Genomic DNA, 23688 nt, shown 5'->3' on the forward strand with positions numbered 1-23688 from the left:
CTTATACAAATGGATTATGGTTAATCATATATTTTGCATTATTATAAACTTATCATGAAGGGAAAAGTTTATAGGATACTTATATACTACGTTTATAAAAAGTTAGAATGATGATGGTTGGCAATCTTGCAAGATAATATTGGAACAAAAATATAACAAGAATCATATATTGTAATAATCAAGAAAAATGGCACATACATTTATATTATACGTTTGTATAATATGCTTCGTAAGTTCGTAGTATATAGTATAAAGTATATGATAAATTGATGCATGCACTCGGGAGAAATGTAAATGATACACCAAACACTAGCATTGAAGTAAATGTTACATATATATAAATGAAGTATCAGCTAATAGCCTAATAACTTGTAGTACTACATAACATACTATCGTTTATATGCAGATGTTACATATTTATATATATGAATTATTGTTGAATAAGTATTATGATTGAATTAAACAAAAAATATACATCAGAATTACAATCATATAGTTAATACCCTAAGCAAGCTCAAACAACATATGACACAAGCTGCACTACTAGATCGATATACAAGCTAGCAATGGCAGATAACTCTCCAAGAGCTAGCTCCATATATTTTACCTCCCATCTAATGTCACATACATTTACAAACACCATTACACACAAGGTCGTACAAGTGCATAACACCACAATTATCCAAAGTACCACCATAAACATAAATCCCCGTACTTATATGAGATACAAGATACAGCCATAAGTATCCGTTCAAAAAACTACCACAACCACTACATTTTCTGTTCACCTTATATCGGATTTTTTATCCACCTCCAATAATGGCTCCAAGGATTAACCATATATTTCTCCTAAACATATTTTTATATCAATATATATATATAAGATCACACTCTAGTTTAAGTACTGACTAGAAGTTCTCTCCAGTGAGAATTCAGGCAGTGTAACATCAAAAAGATCAAGTGGTAAAATAAAGAATGCAAAACCTGGATGAAGGTGAAGCAACACACGATAATGCAAGGTAAGACCGATTATTTGATTAGGAAACTAGATTGACCAATCTCTGGTGAAGCCGCTGGAAATCTATGCATGTTACGTCAGTCACCTGCAATATTGTAACAAAATTATTAGCATCATGGATAAATATATACTTCATAATTACCATACTCTAATTAAAATACATTATATTATATAACATCTAGCAAATAGTTATTTTAGTGCGAATGAGCCACAAGGATAGTACAAGTTACAATTGGGTATGGGGGGAATTGATCAAACCTGTAGCATGCCGTACACATGCCCTCTTAAGAAGTAGGCCAAGAGATCATTTAGCTTAGTAACATCTTGCAAATGTATGTTACTACGGAGTATGATATATAGGCTTATTGTATACTTCTCATAGTTTGCCTTAGACTAGGGATCAAAATTCTATCTATTGACTAGATGTTCTAGTTACTTGGATACTAGGGAATTTCGGAGACAACTCTTGATGATCAAGTTATAATTTGAGAAAATCCTCTAATATACACAAGTACTTTAATTAGTCAATTAAATAAATTATCATTAGCTCCTTCAATTCAACAAATAGCCCTAGAAACTTGAAAAAAAACATTGCATTTTACCTCGCATACTATCTTATGAATTATTCTTTGGTTAACTTTGGTTGATGAGCAGCTTGTAACACTAAGCCCTTCCTCAAAAATAACTTGGAGAGCACTTGATAGAGTAAAGCTTTCGTCTTCATAGCCAGCATTGATGTCTATATCGAGCCCGCCTAGGCATGGATTTATCTCTACACTTCCAAGGGATGGTCTTGGATGACTCGAACTGCCCACTTGATACGTTGAAGTATGACTTTCCGGGGCGGCTTTTAGCTGATCTCTCTTATCAGAAAGCTCTTGTATGTTCTTTTCCAAGTCTTTGATGTAATTCACTGCTTCAGCTAAGTGATCGCTTGTAGACCTCTTTCCCTAACATTAAATTTCATATAATTTTGATTAAATTACTCCATATCATAAACTCTCTTAGAATTTACACTACAATTTCAATTCGACTTTCTTGGAGTAAAATTTTTATTAATTTTATTTATTATTCACTAGTGAAAGTTGAGCTTCATTTAGGCCTAGTCGCCTAACCCAATTTTGTGTGAAGTAGAACATATATATATCAACCAAATCAAATAACTTGCATATTATCTACTTTTAATTTGGATCGACATCAAACAAATGATGATTAATGAACGTATATTGTCACATTACATTTAATGTGCAATTCTTCTAAAAACTACTCTGTATTATTAGCCCCCTTTTTAATTTGAGTATGTGTTTATTTTTTAAACTAGTAAAGTCTACAAAATAAAGTAGGTTTTGTGGGGAATGATTTTAGTAAAGTCCGACAAACCCTAAAAAAAAAATAAAAAAAAAAAGGCAAAAACCCTAATTCAACATTTATGCATAAGCTAAACATCGTTTGATTCAACATTTTCTACATCCAAATTAGAAACAAAAAATCTAATTTATTGAACATAAGTTGCTCATTTTCTAAAAAATAATCAATTAAGGAAAATGATATGATAAATACCTTAATATATTCCGGAGGAAGGGTAGAGCGGAGAGAAGAATAAAGATTAGACATTTCCAATCTTCTTTGTCGCTCAACTTCTTTGTGTATAGCCTTCTTTTGCTCATCATCATTATTCTCATTACAATTACTAGTATTGTTAGAGGATACTCGGCTTCGGCCTCGGCCCCGACCTCGACCTCGACCTCGACTTCTTCCTCTATTGTTATTAGGGCCAAGGCTAACATTTGTTGTGTTTATATCTCCTTCTATGTTCACCGGTGCACCATCCAACCAATAAATCTGATTCTCCGCGTCTATTTGTTGTTCTTCCTCCGCAACAAATTCAGTGGTTTGGAAGGAAAGCTCACCAGATCTTTGGAAAGGAAACATTTCTATGGATTTTTTTTTTTTTTTTTTTTTTTTTTTTTTTTTTTTTTTGAGTGAAAATAATTGAGAGAAAAATCAACAACTTTATAATACTATATTTATATATTTTTTTTCCTGGGGAGATTTGAAGGAAAAGGCAAGAAGATTGTGTTTCTTACTATTGTAGCCGTTGGCCTTGTGACATCTAACATATATCTTCACTTATTTATACGAACTAGAATATATAGATATAAGAAGAAAGGTTGTGCTACTTATTTGTCGCACCACATAAAATATACAATGGTTGCATTATTAAGGGCAGTTTCTCCTGAAACCCTGTAAGTATATCTTAGAGTCTTAAGGGGTTTACATGAAGCTGCGCGCATCCTTTTTGCGGGGTCCATGATTTTGTACATATGCTTTGATCTAAAATATTTTCTGTCCCTTCTATGATTCGATGATGAAGAAATGATCATATACTATGATTATGGAAAGATCTCGACTGTCTAGTATCTATTTGATTTGATGCATTATTGGATGAAATTTTTAGGTGTTGAAATTGTTTCTTTTAATGAAAAATTATATTAAAATATCCTTTTTAACACTTCGTATTACAGAGTAGTTTGAAATCTATTTTATGTTTGATTTGTTTAACATTGGAGCATTACACAAATAACTTTTGGAATATAATATACTTTGTATGTAGTCTTAAGATTGTACAATAATCTACTCCATAATAGTATTAACTATCAATTTTAATGCAATACAAAGTACTCAAAATAACTAGTATCATCGAACAACTTATAATTTTGCAATATGTCTTTAAGTAATTCATCCGTGTTCATAAAATGGTTACACTTTTATCTTTTCACTCTTCATGATCACTAATAATATCTCAAGTTACGTATTTCAAGATAATCTTATTATGTATTTTAAAAATAATCAAGACAATATCCAATGAAAATGATTATATATTTATATTTTTTTTCTAGTGTCTGTATAACACCAATAATGGTCAAAGCAAAGCTAGTAATTAATGCCAAAATCCAAATCAGTATAAACCATGTGTTGAAATGAAGGTACTCGTAGTACAAAGTAATAGAAATTGGACTAAACACTATTTTAGGACTCCCTCGGTCGATCCCCTATTTTTTGTCTAATTGTATATATTTGGGTCAAACTTTTAAAGTTTTGACCATAAATTCTGGTTGAGATACAGTGATACTATATTCATACGGAATCTTACTGAAATCGTCTCATTATATGATTTATTAATATCAAGTTTTTACAATATTTATGCGTAAAGTTGAAAATATAAATATTTAAAAACGCTTTTTAAAAACTGTGAAAAAGTCAAATAAACCCAAAAAAAATAAGATCGGAGCTGGGAGGTAGTAACCACTTCTTCATCATGTCATGTAATTGTGTACAAGTAATCTAGTGTACAAACTTAAAATTAATCAAAGTCGAAATATATTTGAAATTAATGTCACATCGTATACTTATGAGTTTTGACTGAAACAATCACACCGTACTCCTAATTAACACATGTCTTTAAAACCTCCTTAACCTAAATCAGCTTCATATAAATGGGCGGCACCTCTTTAATGATTTGGTTTCTCGCCGATTAATGAACAGTTTAATGAATTAACAAGCTCATGATAAATCATTTCAACAAATTAAAGTAGATTATTATATTTTTAATTCGTGTCAATCTCGAGGGTAGACTTTTAAAAAGGGTTATTGATGCATGTAATCGAGGTTTTAGAGTATGATTCACGATGTTTAAATAAAGTTTATTAAATCTTGACAAGAAATAAATATTATTGATTGATTAACTAGAAAAGTTAACACAAAACGTTTGATTGAGTTGCTTGTCTACATTCTACAATGTAAGTGACTCTTGATATACACATAAAATAAGAATTGAAAGAAAAGAAAGCTATGAAAAGGATGTAAGTGATGCAAATTGTTCGACTTAAAAGTTAAGTTGCGCCAAAATGGATATAGATTTTGATTATAGAAATTAAATAAACCAACCTTTATGTTAGTACCCGTGATTATAATGTGTTTTATTCTTGAACGATTGTATATTTGTATGAATATATTGTCTTAAATATCGTCAATATATATTTTCAAAATTACGAAACCTAAGGTTTCTTAGGGCGTGTTCGGAAAAATATAGATGTGAAGGTAGCTGTAGCTATGAAGTTAGCTGTTAACTATGTAGGTAGCTGTTAGCTGTGAAGATAAATAATTTAGATATGAGTATTCGGTAAAGTAGTGGTTGACTAGCTGTTACATATAAAAATCAATATTTTATTTTTAAAACTATAGATTAAATTTTCAACAGCTACCTTAAAAGCTACCTCTAATTTCAAAAGCTAATCTTTCTAATTTTTCATAAAAGCTACCTCCACCATTAAAAGCTATCCTAACCACTACTTTTCCAAATACTTACATTTTTTGTTAAGCAGTAAAAGCTACTCAAAAGTTAGCGCCGAACACACCCTTAGTGTGAAGTAAGTGTTTTTGGGAAGTATTAGGACTATAATATTTTTTTTCTCCATCTTCAACATTCAAGTATGGTTTGCACCAAAAAAAAACACTCAAGTATGGTAAAAAAAAGTTTGACTAAAATTCAATGTAAATGTTTTTTTTTTAAAAAAAAAAAAGTAAGATGAGGGACCATACTAAACTGACACCTCTAACAGATTTAGCCGGTTCGACTCTATAGGTCATCGTTTGAGAGTAGAGTGGGGAGATAAGGCAATCCCCCTACTCCCAAACATTTTGTAGTTATGGGGCTCAAACTTGTGACCTTCAAGTCATAAGGTAAGTTTCCCACCAATTTCACCAAATATGCTTGGTTATGTAAATGTTAAATATATACTCCCTCCGTCCCCTTTTACTAGTCCCTTATCGGCATTTTTTATGGGAATTAATAAACATAATAAGAATAGTGAAAGTACATTGAAAAGGTAAATTGACATTGAGTGTGCAAAAAAGTAGATAGAGAAAGTAATAAAAGTACATGGTAAAGTTAAATTTGCACAAATATTGTTGCAAATTGGAAGGAATTTTGGTAAAAAATTAATATTAATGGTTATTAGAAAAGGCAAATGGAGTGAATATTTTGGGACTAAAATTTTCCCATAAGAAACTATCATTTAGAGACAGAGGTAGTATATACTAGTACATTATAGGGGAGTTATAAGAACAAATGATGTAGAAGATTGAGATTTGATTCCGTCTTTTAAGCACCTCCCCACAAAACATTAACCAACCAATAATTTAATACAAAGCTGAATGTAATGATCTGATATTAGTATATATGTGAGTAAATTAGTAAATGAGTAGTGCGACAAATGGAATTGATCTTAGTAGGTAGCCAACCATCTTATCAATCATGCAATCGTACGTGCACAAATATTGCAGGATTTGCAAGATTAAAAACATGCACATATATACAAATGTAAGATCTAAAATATAATAATATTCTAATAGAAAGTTCAAATATAGCAATAATAACAATATATTTTATACAACAATATGGATCCAACTACTTGATTGTCCCTAGTACTTAATTGCTACACAACATTTTCCATGTCAAATGTCAAGAAAGTCGACAGGGCGGCAGGCAGCAAATTATACAGTGCAGTATAGTGAGGGATATGCCAAAACCAAGACTATTGGAGTGCACTTTGCTAATAGTCTTAGCATCTTTTCATTACATATTAGTAAGCTTTACTGATCATGACCAAAATATTAATTGGGCCACACCTATGAAAATTTTACAGCATAATGCTCTTTGTTCATTTTGACATCGTTCTTAAAAAAAACAGTCTACTTACTCAGTGTCGCTAATAATTGATTGGTCTATTAAAAAAGACGACATATCCTGGATGCTTTTATTAAAGTAAAAGTTGTATATAATTCACCCTTATTTATAATATAGTTGCGCAAGTATTAGACATCTAATCACATATAACTTTTTAAGGAACAATTAACTGTTTCAAATCTTATTCCTTTTATCGTTAAATAAATCACATTATTTGATTGGTTTGTGGTATATTGGTTTGTGGTCAAAGAAACTGTTAAATGCTCTACTTCTAGCACTTGAATAAGGCCGTTGCATGAGTACGTCCTTATGACAACTGATATGATCATGTGATTGTTGAATTAACGCAATATGGATACATGCTAGAAAATAAATCATTATCATTAAAATGTTGAAATTATCAAGCAAACATCCTAATCACTACAAAGTTATGTTTTTTCTATAAAGTATGAGGTTGAAATAATGAAATTCTTAAAGTAGTATAGGGCCAAACTTTTTCCAACATTGATGAAAATCTCTTGGGTTATATTACATCAAATTCATTAAAGTATTTCTTTTGCACATATATAGATGATTTTTAGCTGGAACATTATCAAAGCTTTGTTATATAGATAGCTAGCTGCATGCACATAAATCAGTACAATCTTAGAATATACAAGTTTTTCAAGCATAATATATCATAATTTTCTTGCTAAAATATATATTTTTTCCCTTCAAGAATAACAAATTTCTCTCAAACATTTATAATATACAAGAATACAACTACACTTTGTTCATACACCCTCACTGCTCTAGCAATATTCGATTGCCTAATTAATAGAAGAACAACCAAATGATCCATTGTTCATCTACACTCGTAACTTGTTTCATACATACACCCTTCTTGCTCTAGCAATGCATTTGATTGCCTACTAATAACTGAAGAATCAAATGAACATATGTCTACTTTCGTAGCTTGTTTCATACACACTCCCTCCATTTCAACAACATCAAAAACCTAGAATTGGATCAAGTCACAGACCATAACAAGCTATGTATAATGATAGTATATATAATCAGCAAACGAGGTCGTTTAATTTCTGTTGTAGTTGATTCAAATCAATGCATGCTGTGTTTCCTACCTGCATCATACAGAAATTGTGTGTCAAACTAATTTTTATTACAATAATGTATTGTATATATACTTGTTGATTGATAATAGATAAAACTGCTTTCGATTTACAAAATTCTCAAAACTCGCATAAAACATTGACAACCAACATTAATAAACAGAGAGAGACATGGCCTAAATAGGCTAGGGAAGTAGGGATTGGAGTAGGATGTAATTATATAAGTTATTCCGACATAGATTTATATGCTCTTGTTCGTTGAATTGGTTGAAACAAGTAGCATGAAACCTCTTCCACAATAAATTAAACTGCTTAAACCTTAATATAGAAAATAAATAGGGTCTTATTACAACATATGACGTGGCATTGCCTGCATGGTAAACACTTGAGGAGGACATAGAGTAATATCTATGGCTCATTGACTCAAGGCGCTCTCTCTCTCTCTCTCTCTCTCTCTCTCTCTATATATATATATATATATATATATATATATATACTTGCAGGATACTAGCTACGACCCTACGAGTAGTTCGTTCGTACCATTAGCTAATCATAACGAAGATCTAATAAAAACAACAAGCATAATCCTATCTAAAGAGACTGAAAATTGTAGACCGATCCTAATATACAGCACACGTTTGGTAGAAAATAATGATGCTATATAAGAAGTATAACATCTACAAATTTATGTTTTTCTTCAGATATATCTATTATGTCCCTCAATAATACCACATACATATAAAAAGGCTAATAGAATTTTATTAAAAATAAGTGTCTTAGAAAGCTTTAGATGCATTAATGTGATACAACTTGGCAAGGAACTTTTCTTGCAAAATGAACACAAATTATTACCACCAATTTTTACCACCTACCAAATGGATGGTAGTTTAATTACGTTACTATTAGAAAAAGGCGGTTTTAATTTTAAGGATGTTTGTAGTAATCTTCTTGCAAAGAGCCTAATTTTAAAGACAAAAACTCTACATGAAATTTAGATTATCCATGTATTGTAGTATCTCTCTGTTAATTTTACCATGTTTTCATGATAGCAACAAACGACAATGACATCAAACCAGATAGAATCTTGTGATCCTAGATGTTGGGAATGTGATTTGCATCCTACATAACACCCATATGTATGTAATTTTACACCCCTTCACATTCTCTTTCTCGTGTGCTCTATGATCTGAATTACACTCGAGTGTCAAATGGACACCCTAAGGTGTAGGGAGATCGAAAAATTTTAACCAACTAAGCTTCAATTCAAGATATATAGTAATAATCAAGCTCCACAAATAAACTATATATACATGTAAAAAAAAAATGTACATTTACCTGACATTGCAAATGGTGAATTAGTCTATCATTGAATTTGGTTGAAGTGCAACTCACAACTTCAAGTCCTTCATCAAAAATTACTTGTATAGCGCTTGATAGCGAAAATCGGTCTTCATCTTCACATCCAACACTAATTTCTACTTCAAAACCAACTACAGATTGTCTAATTGTTACAGATGAGTTGCTGGATCCACCTAATTCAGAAGTCGAACTCGTCGATTCTTGTTGTTCTACTGATTGTTTAAGCTGCTCTCTTCTCTCTTCAAGCTCCTTTACATTCTTTTTCAAGTGTTGTATGTAATTTACAGCTTCCCCTATATGGTCACTTGTTGATCTCTTTCCCTGAAACTCCATAATTAGTAACAACCCTTAAATTAAACCTAATTAATTACCTCAAATGTTTCTAATTAAACCCATTATAACCCTAAATAAAAACCCTAATAAAAAACTACAAACTAAATCAAAAATAATATATACCCATCAAATTAAACAAACCAATAAAAAGACTAAAAAGAAAAAGAAAAAAAAAAACACCAATTTTCATAAATCAAAAATTAAAGTAACCTAAGAAATTAAATGAAATTAACCTGAATAGATTCAGAAGGAAGAGTTAAACGAAGGGAATTATAAAGATCAGCCATTTCTTGCCTCCTTTGACGTTCATATTCTCTATGCATAACCTTTCTTTCATCATCATCAATATTAGTAGTAGTATTAGTATTATTACTACTACTAGCTAACGATGATGATGATGATGATTTACGACCTCGGCCTCGACCTCGACCACCTCTACCTCGGCCTCGGCCAGGATTAGTACTAGTTGTATTATTGAGGCCAACAGAAACATTATTATCATTCAACATAATCTCATCTTCTTCTTCAAATTGGTCCCCCTCATCACTAATTTTGAACGACAGCTCACAACTTCGTTGGAAAGGGAACATGATTTTTTTGTTTCTCTTAATTTAGGAGAGAGAAAATCAAACGGATCAAATCAAGATCATTTCACACAAACTAGAAGAAATAATTAGGGAGAAATGAGATTTAATAATTCTTTCTAAAAGAGTTTTTATTTATTTATTTATTTTATTTTAAGACAAGGAAACATAATAAAATAAAATAAAAGGGAGTACTAATTAATCTAAGGGTATTCCATAATTTGATGGAATAAAAATCTTTGTGGGACTACCCTAGAGTTGTCGTACACTCTTATGATGAACTCGCTTTTAATAATAGCCGCTTGATTTGATGATGTATTATGATCAAGGAAAGATATAGGAAGATCATGATGATTAAGGAAAGATCTACAGTATCTAATTAATTATCGTAAGTACGTATTATAGTATTGGGTGTAGACACACCAACTAAGTAATATAGTGTAGTCTACCCAATAAAGACCAAGACTTTGTTTAGGATACATAGAATCTACTAGATTAATTATTTTATGTTGAGTTGATCCAATAATAGGTGTTGATTAATGTTAATGATGTAATAATAATTATTAAGAAATTGCATTATGTTTGGAATGTATGTGTGTATTTTTAATAAGAGGGAATGTATAGCTAGGTAACTCTTTTTAGGGAGGGTATTTGTAGCTTTTATTGTACTGCAAAGTCTGCAATTTATGTCTTTTGCTAATCATGAGTATGAATTTGTTTTGTAATGTGAGGTTAAGGGGTGACAATTATTCAAGTACAAGATTAAGGGCTTGTTCACATTTACTGAAGTGAGTTGAATTGAATTGAACTGAACTAAACTGATTGGAGCTGAACTGAACTGATTGGAGCTGAACTGAATTGAACTGAACTGATTGGAGCTGAAATGAATATTTTATGAGAGAGGGAAATTAGGAGCTGAACTGAACTGAACTGAACTAATTGGAGCTGAACTGAACTGAACTGATTGAAGCTAAATTGAAGTGAACTGAACTGAAATTAAGTAAATGTGAAAGGCCCCAAGTGTAATTCAATCTGAAAATGCTATGGTAGTCATATTTAAAATGATTATAACTATACTCAAACTTAATTTTCATTAGATTTTTTAAAGAAAATTTCATTTATATTCTGAATTTTCAAATTTTTTATTTTCATAATTAATTTCTGAAAAAATGAATTTTTTTTTTAAAAGAATGCATTTTTTAATAATTTGACCAACAAAAAAAATAAATTAGAGGTCAGCCAATGAAAATTAAATATAGTGGTAGCATATGACTACCATAACAACATATTGTTCAATCCAAACTAAATTAAAACTTAAAATGTATTTATTATATTTATTTTTGAATCAAATTGGATAGGTCTTAATTTCATTTTAAGATTTTAAAAGAACTTTATTTTCATATTGGATCGAACTTTAGGTATTTCAATTTTCCAAACAAAATTTAATTTTTCGTTTCTTAGCTTCAAACAAGGGGCTACTGTTAAACATATAAGTACCTCAATAATTAGAAATAAAACTGCTAATATGTATATACTTCGTATATATTAAGACTAAAAATAGTAAATTAAGACTTGGCACAGTTAGTCTTGCTATATTTTCGTGCAGTGTACTCTAATATAGTTCGGTAGTTTATTCCACACCTTTAGAAGCTCTAATGACTAGCTAGTCTGTTAGTGTATTACTTAGCTGGCATAATACTTCAATTTGGGGCGTTTGGTATGAATATCGGATCAGAAATGAAATGAAAAGGAAACAAATAAGAGAGGGGAAATGAATTATCTTACCATTATCTTTTTCATATGTTTGGTTTAACCATGAAAAGGAGTTATTTAAACATAACTTCCTCTCTTTTTATTTGAGGAGGGTAAGGGAAATTATTACCTTAGGTTTAAGAGAGGTAACAATTAGGTGAAAACCATTACTATTGAGATAGGAAAATATATTGTCATATGATATTAAAAAAAATTGAAGGCGACATCAACTGAGTAGTGCAACTCGATCGACTTCAACAAAGTGAAGAATGAATTTCCAATCGCAACGTTAGTGTTATTGCTGTTACGATTGCGGGAGGGTGTTAGAGCTATGAGATATCGGAAAATATATGTGTGATATATTTTCCGAATATATCATTAAGAGAATAATATATTTAGGTTTATTTATGTCAAGATATTATTTAGAGAATATATCTGATATTATTTAGAGGATATATCTTTAGGATTTATGGTTATGCTGCTGGTATATCTTTTAGGTTGATTGTTTCCTATCTTATGAGCTTAGGTTTTGTATAAATAATTTACCTATTGATCAATAATAAAACAAGCCATTCTATTATCTCTTTCACCCTAATTTATCATGGTATCAGAGCCAAGTTGGGTTGTGTTGAGATTTGGGCCAATACTATGGATAACTCACATGTGAGGGGGGAGTGTTGAGCCCATGAGAAAACTCACATGTGAGTGGTGTGTTGTCCCACATTGGTTGAATTTATAAGTGAGAGTTTGTATTGGGATGTGTATCCTACATTGAAGAAAGAAGATAATTGTGTCCACTTTATAAGGCTAAGGGGTTACTGCCCTCATTGTCATATGGTTTTGAGATGGAACCTCCTTTGTCGTAGTCGACAGTTGAGATGGGTGTGGCCCAGGCCCAGACCCGTTTATCAATTATCCCTGGATAATGGTAATTAATGGTAATTGACTAATTGTTACCTAAACCTTCTAACCAAACATTAGGTCACGATAATAGTTTAGTTGAGTCTGTTTTCAACCCAATAAACGCTCTTACCAAACCCCATTTCTTTTCTACGAAATGAAAGAACGCAAACAGCCCATAAGAATCGCCATTCTGTCATCCCAAAAGAGCAGCTGGTCATCCATTAAAAGCATTAGACGTTGCACTATACTACTCCTCCAAAGCTATTGCAACTGCCCTCATCATCATCTCGACAAGAAAAGGCCTTAAAAAGGTAAGAACCCACTATCTAATGTTTACAAGACCGTCATCACAAACGTCATCTCAAAAGAAGACTATAAACAACACTTACCTTAATATATAACAATAACACCTTATGTTTTGATGTTGTATGTATCACTATATCAATCTTGATGTCTTTGAATTTCTCCATTTATCTTGTTAAAATAATAAAAAGTTGTTAATAACTTAAAATGATGCTTTGTTGTACATTTTCTATTAAATTAGAATTGTTTAATTTTAATACAAAGTAGTCCGTAATTAGTAACTTTATAATGCGAAATATTAGAGATTTTAGATGATGAATGTATTTACATATTATAGGTAAAATAGGTTGAATTTAACACATTGCACAACCCAAACAACAAATTTGGATTATGAATAACCTTTTTCTGAACCCAAAACATCAAAATTAAAATGATTTCTTTTTTTGAATAAAAAATTAAAATGATTTCACTCATCGGGTTGATATATAAAATTATAATAGTGCAACAATGCCTAGAGAGATTAATGGGCTAGTGATTTATGGGCTGACCACCTAAGCCAGAGCCCGATTCTTATTAGTTTACAAGAATAAACAAGTCCTTTTATGTACAGTAATTTTTATGCAAAGTATTGTCAAACAAAGTAAACAAAACCACACTTTAGTAATACTACTTTTGTTCCATAAAATATTACTCGTTAATAAGAAAGATTTTGTTAGATTTATCTTAAAGATAATGATAGTTTTATAATTAAAGTCACATTGATGTCAAATATTCAGAAATGGTGCTAGATGGGGAATTAGGGATAGTTTTTTTTTTTTTTTTTTTGAGGGAGATTAGGGATAGTTTTAAAGTTCATTTAAGTGACTTTTTTTAATATGTAAAAAAAAAACTCCACTTGATTGGTAGTAACCCCAATTTTCTATTGTGAAACCTTTATCCTTTAACCCCATTACTTAATTAATTGCGTATGAAGTAGTCACATGATCATGTAACTAGCCACATATAAAAATCCGTGATTTACAAATACAATCAATTTATCAATTAAAAAAAAAGTTATTTTCAATCCGTCAAATATGTAGTAATGTTCATTTTACACCCAACCTTTTTTTTTCTTATTGTTTTTGAAAGAACACCCAACTTCTTAAAAAGACTGAAGTATAACAAACCCAAAACGTGTGGAATATTAATTTGTAGTGGAACTTAAAATATCAAAGTAAATCGACAAGACCACAAAGCAACAACACGTACGGAAAACGACTACGAGTATTAATATTATATTATTCATACAAATAATTGGTCTGTAGTCCGTAATTATCCTGAGTGGAAAATCAAAAAGGGTCGCAGCAAAATGAACAGTGTATCAAACAGGATAATCTTCCAGCGAATAACATGATAACATGATGTAGGTGGCCCCCACTCTTTTTAATCACGAACATTTACCATTTGTTGACCATGACTTGGTCACACTTATATTATCTCCATATTTACAGAAATACTTGCGTGGACCTGGTTCACAATAGTATTATTGTGGACCCGAGGTTTATACACACGCAACTGACATTATATTGAACATAGTGACCTTTATTTTTAACATAATAACCTTATTTTTAACATAGTAACCTTTATTAAAAGTTACATAATGTTTAATACTATTGTGAACTTAAAGTACGACGTTATGACCCTTATTTTAACATAGTGACCTTTATTATTAGTATTGACCTTATAAAATATTTTATTAAAAAAATTAACCTCTTATAGCCTATATATTACCAAAATGACTTTTATTTTCAACATAGTGACCTTTATTTTATTATAGTGACTTTTTTTTTATTAATAAAACAATTATAGTTTCTCTAATGTTAGTGGTCCACAATAAATTAGTGTGAACCAGGTCCATTTAAGAATTTGTACCATACTTATTATTTTATTACTAGGAGTAGTAATCTAAAATTCTAAATTATCTAATACACTACTACTTTATACTTGTATATTCTTCATGTAACAGAATAATATGGCTTTATTTGAATCTGGCCTTAAATATAATATGACATAAAGAGAAAGATGGTCTAGTAACTTATAGGTAGGGCTACTTTTGTTACTTAACTTAATTAATCGACAATTTCTTATGAAATTATTAGATCGTATAAAATTAAATCAAGAAGACCAATGTAAGTTTTAAATAATATGAAAAATTCGCTGAAGCTAGCTAGTACATCGTGTAAGTAAATATGTCATTGAGATATACAAACATAAATCACAATTTTACAGTTCAGCACAAAATAGACACGATGATTAAGAATTATTATTTAAGGGTCTAAATACACAAATTTTAGTAACCATCCAGCTCTAAGCATTACTTTAAATTGTTGATGGTCATCTAAGATAGTTGATGTTTAGTGACATCAACAATATTTCAAAATTAGGTTATTGTATTCTAAATCAGAATACTACTACAGTACAAAATACAATTAGTAAGAGGATTGATATTATCATCAACATATAGTAGGTTTGTTGATAAGGTCGATGTCCATGTCCTAGTGTTAGGACCCTTTAACTAATGGGAGCTAATCAATAAAAAATTATTTTATTTATTAATCTTGGGACATTTGATCTAAATCTATCATTAATATGTATATCTTGATTAATAGAATCTAACAAGATGATTATAGTTTGTCAAACAATCTTTGGTAGAGCCAGAAGATCAATTGATCAATGAAGTTTTGGAGTAGGTTGGTAGGCCGGGTCTCTTACATGCTAAACCCATTTATAATTTCTAAATATAGAGTACAATATATTCAAATCGTTTTTTTCCTCAAGATTGATCTCTTACAAAAAATATGTTTCATGAAAGGTGCATGTTTGTTAAGAGTAGGTCCTCGTAAGACTATATATTCTGAACTCTATTTGACTCTTTATAAATGTGCTATGATTTGATTGTAAAAACCAAATTTCTGGACTAGGCTCGTTGTTTGTATCATTCATGATATTCTAGGCGCATTTACATATGCCTTGTAAAAATATTAATAACAATGGGATTATCATATCATTCTAAAAAAAGTTCTCAATGTTAAAATGGATTCAAAAGCACACCATTGCGAAGGGGTATTGCAACATTAATCTATATTGAACCATTATCCATTTCCTTACAATATGTCATTTTTTTTTTTTAATTTCGAACATTATAAAAGAGAATAGGTCACAATAATTATCGGCTCACAATTATTTTAACCCGTGATGTGCTATATATAGTCAGTAATAGTAAAATTGCCGCATTTGGTAAACACTAAAATTCCAAAAAATGGAAAATGGATGCAAGTTTGGTGACCTGTAGAGATTCTGTTGGTCATGCTAGAGATCTTAAATCATGTAAAAGAACTAACCTGTATTGTATGGTCTCTCTTTATAAAAAAATAATTTAGAAAAAATCAGAATATAAAAATTACATGCAAGTATTAAAAATGAAATTAATATAAGATGAATAAGTCATGAAATAAGGCTTTTGAGGTGCTTAGAAGAGAAGTTGACCTTAACAAAGCAAGGAATATTCAGTCAAAAGATATTCACTGTAGTCACAGTCAGCACAGCACACATGTTAATTAAATGGAAATTTTTTTTATTTGGTGGGAATGCTAGTATGCTACTGTGTTTAATTGTTGATTTTTTTTTATTATTATTTTTTTATTATTATTATTATTTTTATTGTAAAGAGGAAAATTGTTGATTATTGAATTAGGTGAGATATCCAATATGTTGGGCTATTGTCTATTGATGCCTAAACTCGGTCGGCCTTCATTCCCCTTTACAAAGTAGTGAAGTACTAAAAATAATCTCAATTTTGACGGATTCTTTTTTTTTTTTAATAACCTCAATTCTAGCTGAAATCAATCAATTAGAAAAACACGTACCCTAAGGTTAGTACGGAGTATTATTTCAAGACTACCAAAAGTCGAAATTATTTAAAGAAAATTAGCCAAAATTGAGATAATCAAAACCAATTTTTCCTTGGTATAATTAGCAAATTCTTAAAAAGATAATACAATTTTAAAATGGCTACATAAATTTTGTAACCACCATCATTTTAAATCATGGTAATTTTCAAAACTAATATATATAGTGACCACAATTTTTATGTAGTCATTAAATAGTCATCCTACAAGTACAAAGCAACTTGACATGACCAACATGACATGATGATAAACAACTTTTTTTTTTTTTTGACGAAGATACACAACTTTACAATAATATGATTTACAAATAATTAAGTCCAACCTGATCATATGATAACAGTAATGCGTGCACCTCCATCAATTCCAGAATTCTCATCTTCCCTTTCATCCTTTTATTTGAAATCATTGGACTTGAGAATATATCCAACTTCATTTTTTAATACTAAGAAAAACCTTGGACAACAAATATTTCCAAAAAAAAAAGTGATAGTAATACCATAACTATTACCTTAATTAATGTCTCTAAGAAAAATAGGCCTATCGTTCTATCAAAGAAAAGTTTTTCTATCCATAAAATTATACAAATTTCCAAAAAATAATCAAAATGAAGTGGCCTCTTGCATTAATTCTATCTGCCAAAATGTTGCTGATTTATTTGTAAAGCTGATCTGATTGGAGCCTTGAAGTAGTAGTCATGTCATGGCATAACTGCAAAGATCACCAAGGCCAACTACACGATATAATGCGGTGCACTATTGATGCAAAGGATCTGACCTGCTGTATTAACAATAACACATTAAATTCATGGCATTAGATTTCATGTGCATTTGTATTTGTTTGCGATTTCAAACTAACTTATTATGCATGATACGTTCGTTAAGAAATATTAAGGCTAGCTAATTAAAAGTAATAATTAACCGTACGTGTTTTTATATACTACTTTTACGTCTGATCTATTTGCTACAACTAAATAATAAAGGTTCCATACATAGTAATGCAACCCTATCAAAAAGGAAATATGTACTTATCCAAGCTTACCACATTTAATTAAGATGAGTAGCACATAATACGGAGTATACAAAGTATGGAGTATATAGCAAAAGAAATCACTATAATTTAGGTCTCCTATTCATCAATGGTAATAGTTCATCAATAAATAGAAGGATCAAACTCAGAAATTTAATATGCCATGAATTATAATATCTGAAAAAAAAAAAAAAAAAAAAAAAAAAAAAAGTACTCGTAGTGGAAAGTACAAACAAATAAGTTTAACTAACAATTTTATTTTTAGTTGGGAGAAGGAAGTCCAGGGAGATTTTGATAGAGTATAAAACATATTCTTAGGCCTCAACCATCAGCTTAAGCTTTTGGTTGAGTTGATCCACTAACATGGTATTGGAGCTAGCGTGACATAAAGGTCACAGGTTCGAATCTCATCCACCCCCCACTTTCAAGTGGTCACGGGTTCGAATCTCATCCACCCCCCCCCCCACTTTTAAGTGGAATATTAAGCGATCTCGTGTGAGGGGGCGTAATAGAGTATAAAATATATTCCTGGACCTCAACCATCAATTTAAGCTTTTGGTTGAGTTGGTCCACTAACAGATTTATGACATTTCATGCAGGTAGGACTTAGCATTAGTAAATGTAAGGGACTAAGGGCAGATGCATGAGCCACTAGATTTTATGAGAGGTATTACGTACCCTAACAAACACCACTTAAACTCTGTTCACTTCATCTTATTTTTGGTGAATTGAAATTATTTTTACTGAATATAATTATTTTAAGGTGAAGTGAATATATATATATTTTTTGTATGAAACGTTAAAAGTTGGAAAACACACTTAATATAATTAAGTATACTTCATTGAATTAATTATCACGTTAATGGTATAAATTAAGGACTTTAATCTAATGATATGTGATAAAAATGAACTGCAAGATCTAAATGGAGGTAATAAATTTTATTCCATTCAATCAAATGATCGAACAATTTCACTCTTATAGAACAGTATATTATTGTTTTTTATTTACATATTGAGTACGTATTCTATGTCTACCAAACAATCACAGAAAATATCAAGAAAGCGATATTAATATCCTATCCACTTGCTAGTTTGGATCACGTGCAGAAATTCTAGTTAGTGAATTCCTGTCAAACACTTCACAGCATTGATGATCTGGGTCATCATACAACTTTCATGCATTATATAAGCAGTTAGCTGTATATACAATATTTTTATTATAGTCGTCATATGTAACATAAAATTATCTACTAAAGTTTTTTCTTTTCTGTTTTTCTCTTTTACTTCACTTGCATGCTTTAATTTATTTATCAGCTTATCTACGGTACAGTTCTCGTAATTATCTGCTCTTTTTTTTTTTCCTATATATATTAGGTCGATCTAGAGTAAAAGTCATTGAGATGGAAATTAAAATGCAAAATGAAGTAAATATAGGGGGAAAAATACAAAAAATAATGTCTATTTTTTCCTTTCATTAAAGATTGAATATACGTAGTATAAAGGGTAAGAAAGATGGGACAAAATTCAAAATAATTTTAATTTGGAAAGTAACAACTCAAGCCAAAGTTAATTGTTAAGCCAAATAAATAAATTAATAAAAGTAAATAAACACTTAATTGAAGATATCTACACACTATCCTATAAAATTAAACTAAAATACTAGAGTAAGTACAAGTAAAATAAAGAGCTATCTCTTTCATTTTGTCATCGCTTAAGAATCTGTCAAGCACAATAATTAACCATGTTCCAATTGACTAATCAAAATCAATTGGCTAATAATGATGTTTGATTTCTACCTAAGCTAATTATTAGGGGAGATCAAATGTTTGTCAACCCTCCAAGTAACAGTTAAGAACACTTGAGAAGATGTGTACTGCTCCAGGACAGCACAAAGTCATTTGACAATATTTCAAATGATGAGTGACACATTAGTTGATCGTGAAGGTTGAAATATGATCAATTATGTACAAGTTGAGTGCAAATTTTGATCCTTTTTATCATTTTGTTTGTAGTTTTGTACTGCTAGTATTGCATCTCTTATTAAGAAAAGTGTTTGTACTGCTTGACATTCGACAAACTCAATATAATAATGAGCAACAAACTATACAAATAATCCTGCCTCTACATGCTTAACTTTCATACAGTACAATTATTGTAGATGTTGTGTTTATACATATGTCCTACGTACAAATCTGCACTACTCTTTCTTTGTAAAATTGTAAACTACACACCATAAATCTGTACCATTCCAATTCATGTAGGAAGCTAAGCTAAGGTTTATACTTAGGAACTAGGAGATCGAACTTTCAGTTCCAAAGGTTTAGGCTCGATGCCACTCCAGCCTTCCTCGGTTGCTCTAAGATAAACCAAGGAGTATGCATACTATCTACCTAGCGCTATCATATTATTTCCAACCCATGGACACATATACATTACATTTTTACAACAAAATCATTTCATCGATCTCCAATTAATTGTATATAAACTTATTAATAGGTTACTATCAAAAGGCCATAACATGCCAGCAGGTAACAACAATAATCCTTCAAGGAAGACTATCCTCTTATTATTTCCATCTCCATCACCAATTGATTTTGAGATAAAACCTCAATAATATGGATCGTACATGTAACATCATATCATTAGTCTCTTTCCATCACGTTGTTGAATTTCTTGGAGCTACGAGTAATTTCTCCATCCAATTGAGTTTTACACTTGTTATGGTGGACTGTTTGGGGTCGTCACACTCACAACTCCTATCAACTTTTCAACGTAGTTAAGGAAAGCTAGCCATTGATTTTTCGATTATTGATACTATATGTAGTATCAACATCAAAAATTATTGTAACTCTGGACCTTGTTGATAATGATATATATTATGGTGTCTTTAACGGTATGTAGCTAATTATGGTGTGTCATCCTATATCTCAAGCCACTATTTTTGTGTTGAGAAAGAGACATAAAACAATAGATGACATGTTTGTGGATGTGGAATTTTCTCAGAGCACAGCAAGCTAAGATTCCATGCAAGAAAAAGATCTGATCTTTAGCATATGGTAATTACAAGGTCTATCTAGCTAAATCAACAAAAGTGTTATCCTAGCCTATCTCATTTACATACAAATTTGATGAATTTTCAAAAATCCGTGAATATTTATGGTTCATAATAACTTAAGGTTTAAAAGTGTAAAAAGAGGTTAAGATATGCACAACCTTCTTTCACAATAATATGAAATACGTATGAGTACTTAAAATCTCTATATAAAAAGAGTACGAGAATAGCCTATAAATAAGCAGGGGAAAGTTAAGACATAAGTCTACATACACATGCAGAGCACATACAATAAGGGACAAAATTAGTATTGCCAAAAATCTTAGCACAAAACAAGTTAAGGTTTGCAAGTGTAAAACCACTTCATTCGCAACACCCGGTAACATAGTAAATCTATGTTACCACATATATATATATACACTTAAATGGTGATAACCCAATTATTAATTGATCTTACAACAACCAAATTATTCTTCCCACCTTTACTTGTAAATTTGTTATCTTTTTCTTACTAACATTAAGCATAAATTGTGATTTTAAACAAAATAGGTCATTCTGCTCACTTGCTAAATAAAGTAATTGAATTAGTGGTTCAAAGAAAGCTTATGCAAGGTAAAAAGAGATCAAGAACAAACCTGCGTATGAAAGGGCCACTTCTTATACATCACTTGAAGAAACAACTACACACTCATCAATTTCTCTCGCAGATGACACGAATCGACGGGTGTTTCTTCGTTAACCTACAACAACAACAACAACAACAGCAACAACAACGACAACAACACAATACTGATCAAATTGATATAATACAAGAAAATGATTCCAAAGTTTATAACCTACAATAACAAAACTTATATATATACCTCACAATAAATCACATAAATCCACCTCTGATTAACTTTATTAGAAACACAACTAACAACATCAAGGCCTTCTTGAGCTAACACTTTGAGAGTTTTCGATATTGGACATGGATCATCCTCTTCAACTCCGGCGGTTATCTCAATCTGAAGTGTTTTAGAAAATTTATGAATGTTGACATTATAATCTCTAGTACTACAACTACTACTACTCCTTGAAGTAGTAGAGGTTGTACTACTTGATGATGAACATCCAACATTATTATTCTCTCTTTTATTAGTTCGTCGATTTTCTAATGAAGAAAATGTGTCTTTAAGACTATCCCTTTTCTCTCCTAGCTCCTTTACATTCTTCTCCAAGTCTTTGATGTACCTTGTAGCCTCGGTTATGTGATCCGATACCGATCTTTTTCCCTGAAAATCCCATCACTAGATAATCAACATACATCAACCTAAATATTCCAAAACACATTTTTTTCAAGCTTTAACAAAATTAATCTTGAACATAACCCAAAAAAAAAAAAAAAAAAAAAAAAAACATGAACATGATTGATTGCGAATTAATAGTATTCAACAACAACAAATGTATGAAAGTAAATTACTATATTATCCTTAACCAAAAACCCCCAAAATTGTTATTTTTTTGTTACTATTCTAGGTAATTTAGACTTTTATTACATCCTTTTTTATTTTCAAAAAGAAAAAGAAAGATTCATAGAATTTACCTTAACATACTCCACAGGAAGGAGGGAGCGAAGGGAAGAATAAAGATTGGACATTTCTTGCCTTCGTTGTCGTTCGACTTCTCGATGAATAACCTTCTTGTTAGTAACATCATTTCCTTTGATCTCATCTTCATTATTAATCTTATTAACATTAGTATTATCTTGGACAGACTTCCCGGATCGCGGTTTTCGTGTTTTCGGGCTCTTGAGTTTTGAATCAACACCATAATGAACAGGATCAATATTAGTAGTAGTACCAGCTGCAACTGCAGCATTAGTACTACTAATATGGTGCTCAAAAAGAAAATTTGTATTTGTATTAGTAATAATATTGTTGTTATTATTATTATTATTTTCTAAATCATTGGAAATTTGAAAAGATAACTCACCACTTTGAAATGGAAACATGGAGGAGATCAAAAAAGTTTTACTTCAAGAAGATTTGGTTCAGTAAATAAGAAAAAAATAATTAAAAGAAGAAGATTTGGTAGTTAGGGTTAGGGGATTTGAGAGATCTTTTTGAATAAGTGGCAAATCCCAATTAACAAGCAAAAAGAAATTGTGATTAATTGATTAATTAATTGGGTTTGGATTAATTATTGATTATAAGATTAAGAAATGATGCAAATTGCAAAGAGAAAGAAGAATGGGCACCATAAAAATGCTGTAAAAGAAGGAAGAGAAAGAAGAGAAGAAGAAAGAAAATAAGGTGTATAATATAATGTATTGTATATATGTATATTGTATAGTTTTTAATTAATATAACAAAAAAAATATGTTCATCCATTTATATATCAAACTTTATGGACGGTGGACCAAGAGCTGTCTAAATAAGGGTATCATTTAAATGGGTAAAGGAAAGGGTTATCATTTAATTAATATAATTTGTAGTAATAATGGACTAATTATATTTTAAACACACTAGCAAGATCTGATTTGGTCACTAAAGAGATTTTCTTGTTGCTAAT

At 30.5% G+C, this 23688-nt stretch overlaps 3 protein-coding genes across 3 annotated transcripts; all 3 read right to left on the reverse strand.

Moving 5' to 3' along the window:
* Positions 1-879: 879 nt before the first annotated feature.
* Positions 880-2950, reverse strand: LOC145564487 (transcription factor bHLH118-like). Its single transcript, XM_081624784.1, has 3 exons — positions 2579-2950; positions 1621-1968; positions 880-1103 (listed from the first exon to the last, which is right to left on the reverse strand). Exons 1-3 carry the CDS (start codon positions 2948-2950, stop codon positions 1038-1040), a joined length of 786 nt encoding a protein of 261 aa, XP_081480910.1. The 3' UTR covers positions 880-1037.
* A 4807-nt stretch (positions 2951-7757) lies between these two features.
* On the reverse strand, positions 7758-10187 carry LOC145564488 (transcription factor bHLH118-like). The gene is made up of 3 exons (XM_081624785.1): positions 9802-10187; positions 9212-9556; positions 7758-7888 (listed from the first exon to the last, which is right to left on the reverse strand). Exons 1-3 carry the CDS (start codon positions 10156-10158, stop codon positions 7823-7825), a joined length of 768 nt encoding a protein of 255 aa, XP_081480911.1. The 5' UTR covers positions 10159-10187; the 3' UTR covers positions 7758-7822.
* A 7206-nt stretch (positions 10188-17393) lies between these two features.
* On the reverse strand, positions 17394-23451 carry LOC145564490 (transcription factor bHLH118-like). Its single transcript, XM_081624786.1, has 4 exons — positions 22721-23451; positions 21999-22409; positions 21771-21875; positions 17394-17834 (listed from the first exon to the last, which is right to left on the reverse strand). Exons 1-3 carry the CDS (start codon positions 23126-23128, stop codon positions 21816-21818), a joined length of 879 nt encoding a protein of 292 aa, XP_081480912.1. The 5' UTR covers positions 23129-23451; the 3' UTR covers positions 17394-17834; positions 21771-21815.
* Positions 23452-23688: the final 237 nt, after the last annotated feature.

Source organism: Chenopodium album, chromosome 10 (assembly GCF_948465745.1).
Source record: "Chenopodium album chromosome 10, dcCheAlbu1.1, whole genome shotgun sequence".
Classification (NCBI taxonomy): Eukaryota; Viridiplantae; Streptophyta; class Magnoliopsida; order Caryophyllales; family Amaranthaceae; genus Chenopodium; species Chenopodium album.

What these genes read in the sequence shown, in the direction of transcription:
- LOC145564487 (XM_081624784.1), bottom strand. Translation starts at nt 2,950, where the DNA reads ATGTTTCCTTTCCAAAGATCTGGTGAGCTTTCCTTCCAAACCACTGAA. An exon ending in TTCCTCCGGAATATATTAAG is followed by an intron (nt 1,969 to 2,578) that starts GTATTTATCATA and finishes ATTTAATGTTAG; the next exon opens with GGAAAGAGGTCTACAAGCGA. An exon ending in TTCATAAGATAGTATGCGAG is followed by an intron (nt 1,104 to 1,620) that starts GTAAAATGCAAT and finishes ACAATATTGCAG; the next exon opens with GTGACTGACGTAACATGCAT.
- LOC145564488 (XM_081624785.1), bottom strand. Translation starts at nt 10,158, where the DNA reads ATGTTCCCTTTCCAACGAAGTTGTGAGCTGTCGTTCAAAATTAGTGAT. An exon ending in TTCCTTCTGAATCTATTCAG is followed by an intron (nt 9,557 to 9,801) that starts GTTAATTTCATT and finishes ATGGAGTTTCAG; the next exon opens with GGAAAGAGATCAACAAGTGA. An exon ending in TTCACCATTTGCAATGTCAG is followed by an intron (nt 7,889 to 9,211) that starts GTAAATGTACAT and finishes TGTATGATGCAG; the next exon opens with GTAGGAAACACAGCATGCAT.
- LOC145564490 (XM_081624786.1), bottom strand. Translation starts at nt 23,128, where the DNA reads ATGTTTCCATTTCAAAGTGGTGAGTTATCTTTTCAAATTTCCAATGAT. An exon ending in TTCCTGTGGAGTATGTTAAG is followed by an intron (nt 22,410 to 22,720) that starts GTAAATTCTATG and finishes TGGGATTTTCAG; the next exon opens with GGAAAAAGATCGGTATCGGA. An exon ending in TTTATGTGATTTATTGTGAG is followed by an intron (nt 21,876 to 21,998) that starts GTATATATATAA and finishes TTGTTGTTGTAG; the next exon opens with GTTAACGAAGAAACACCCGT.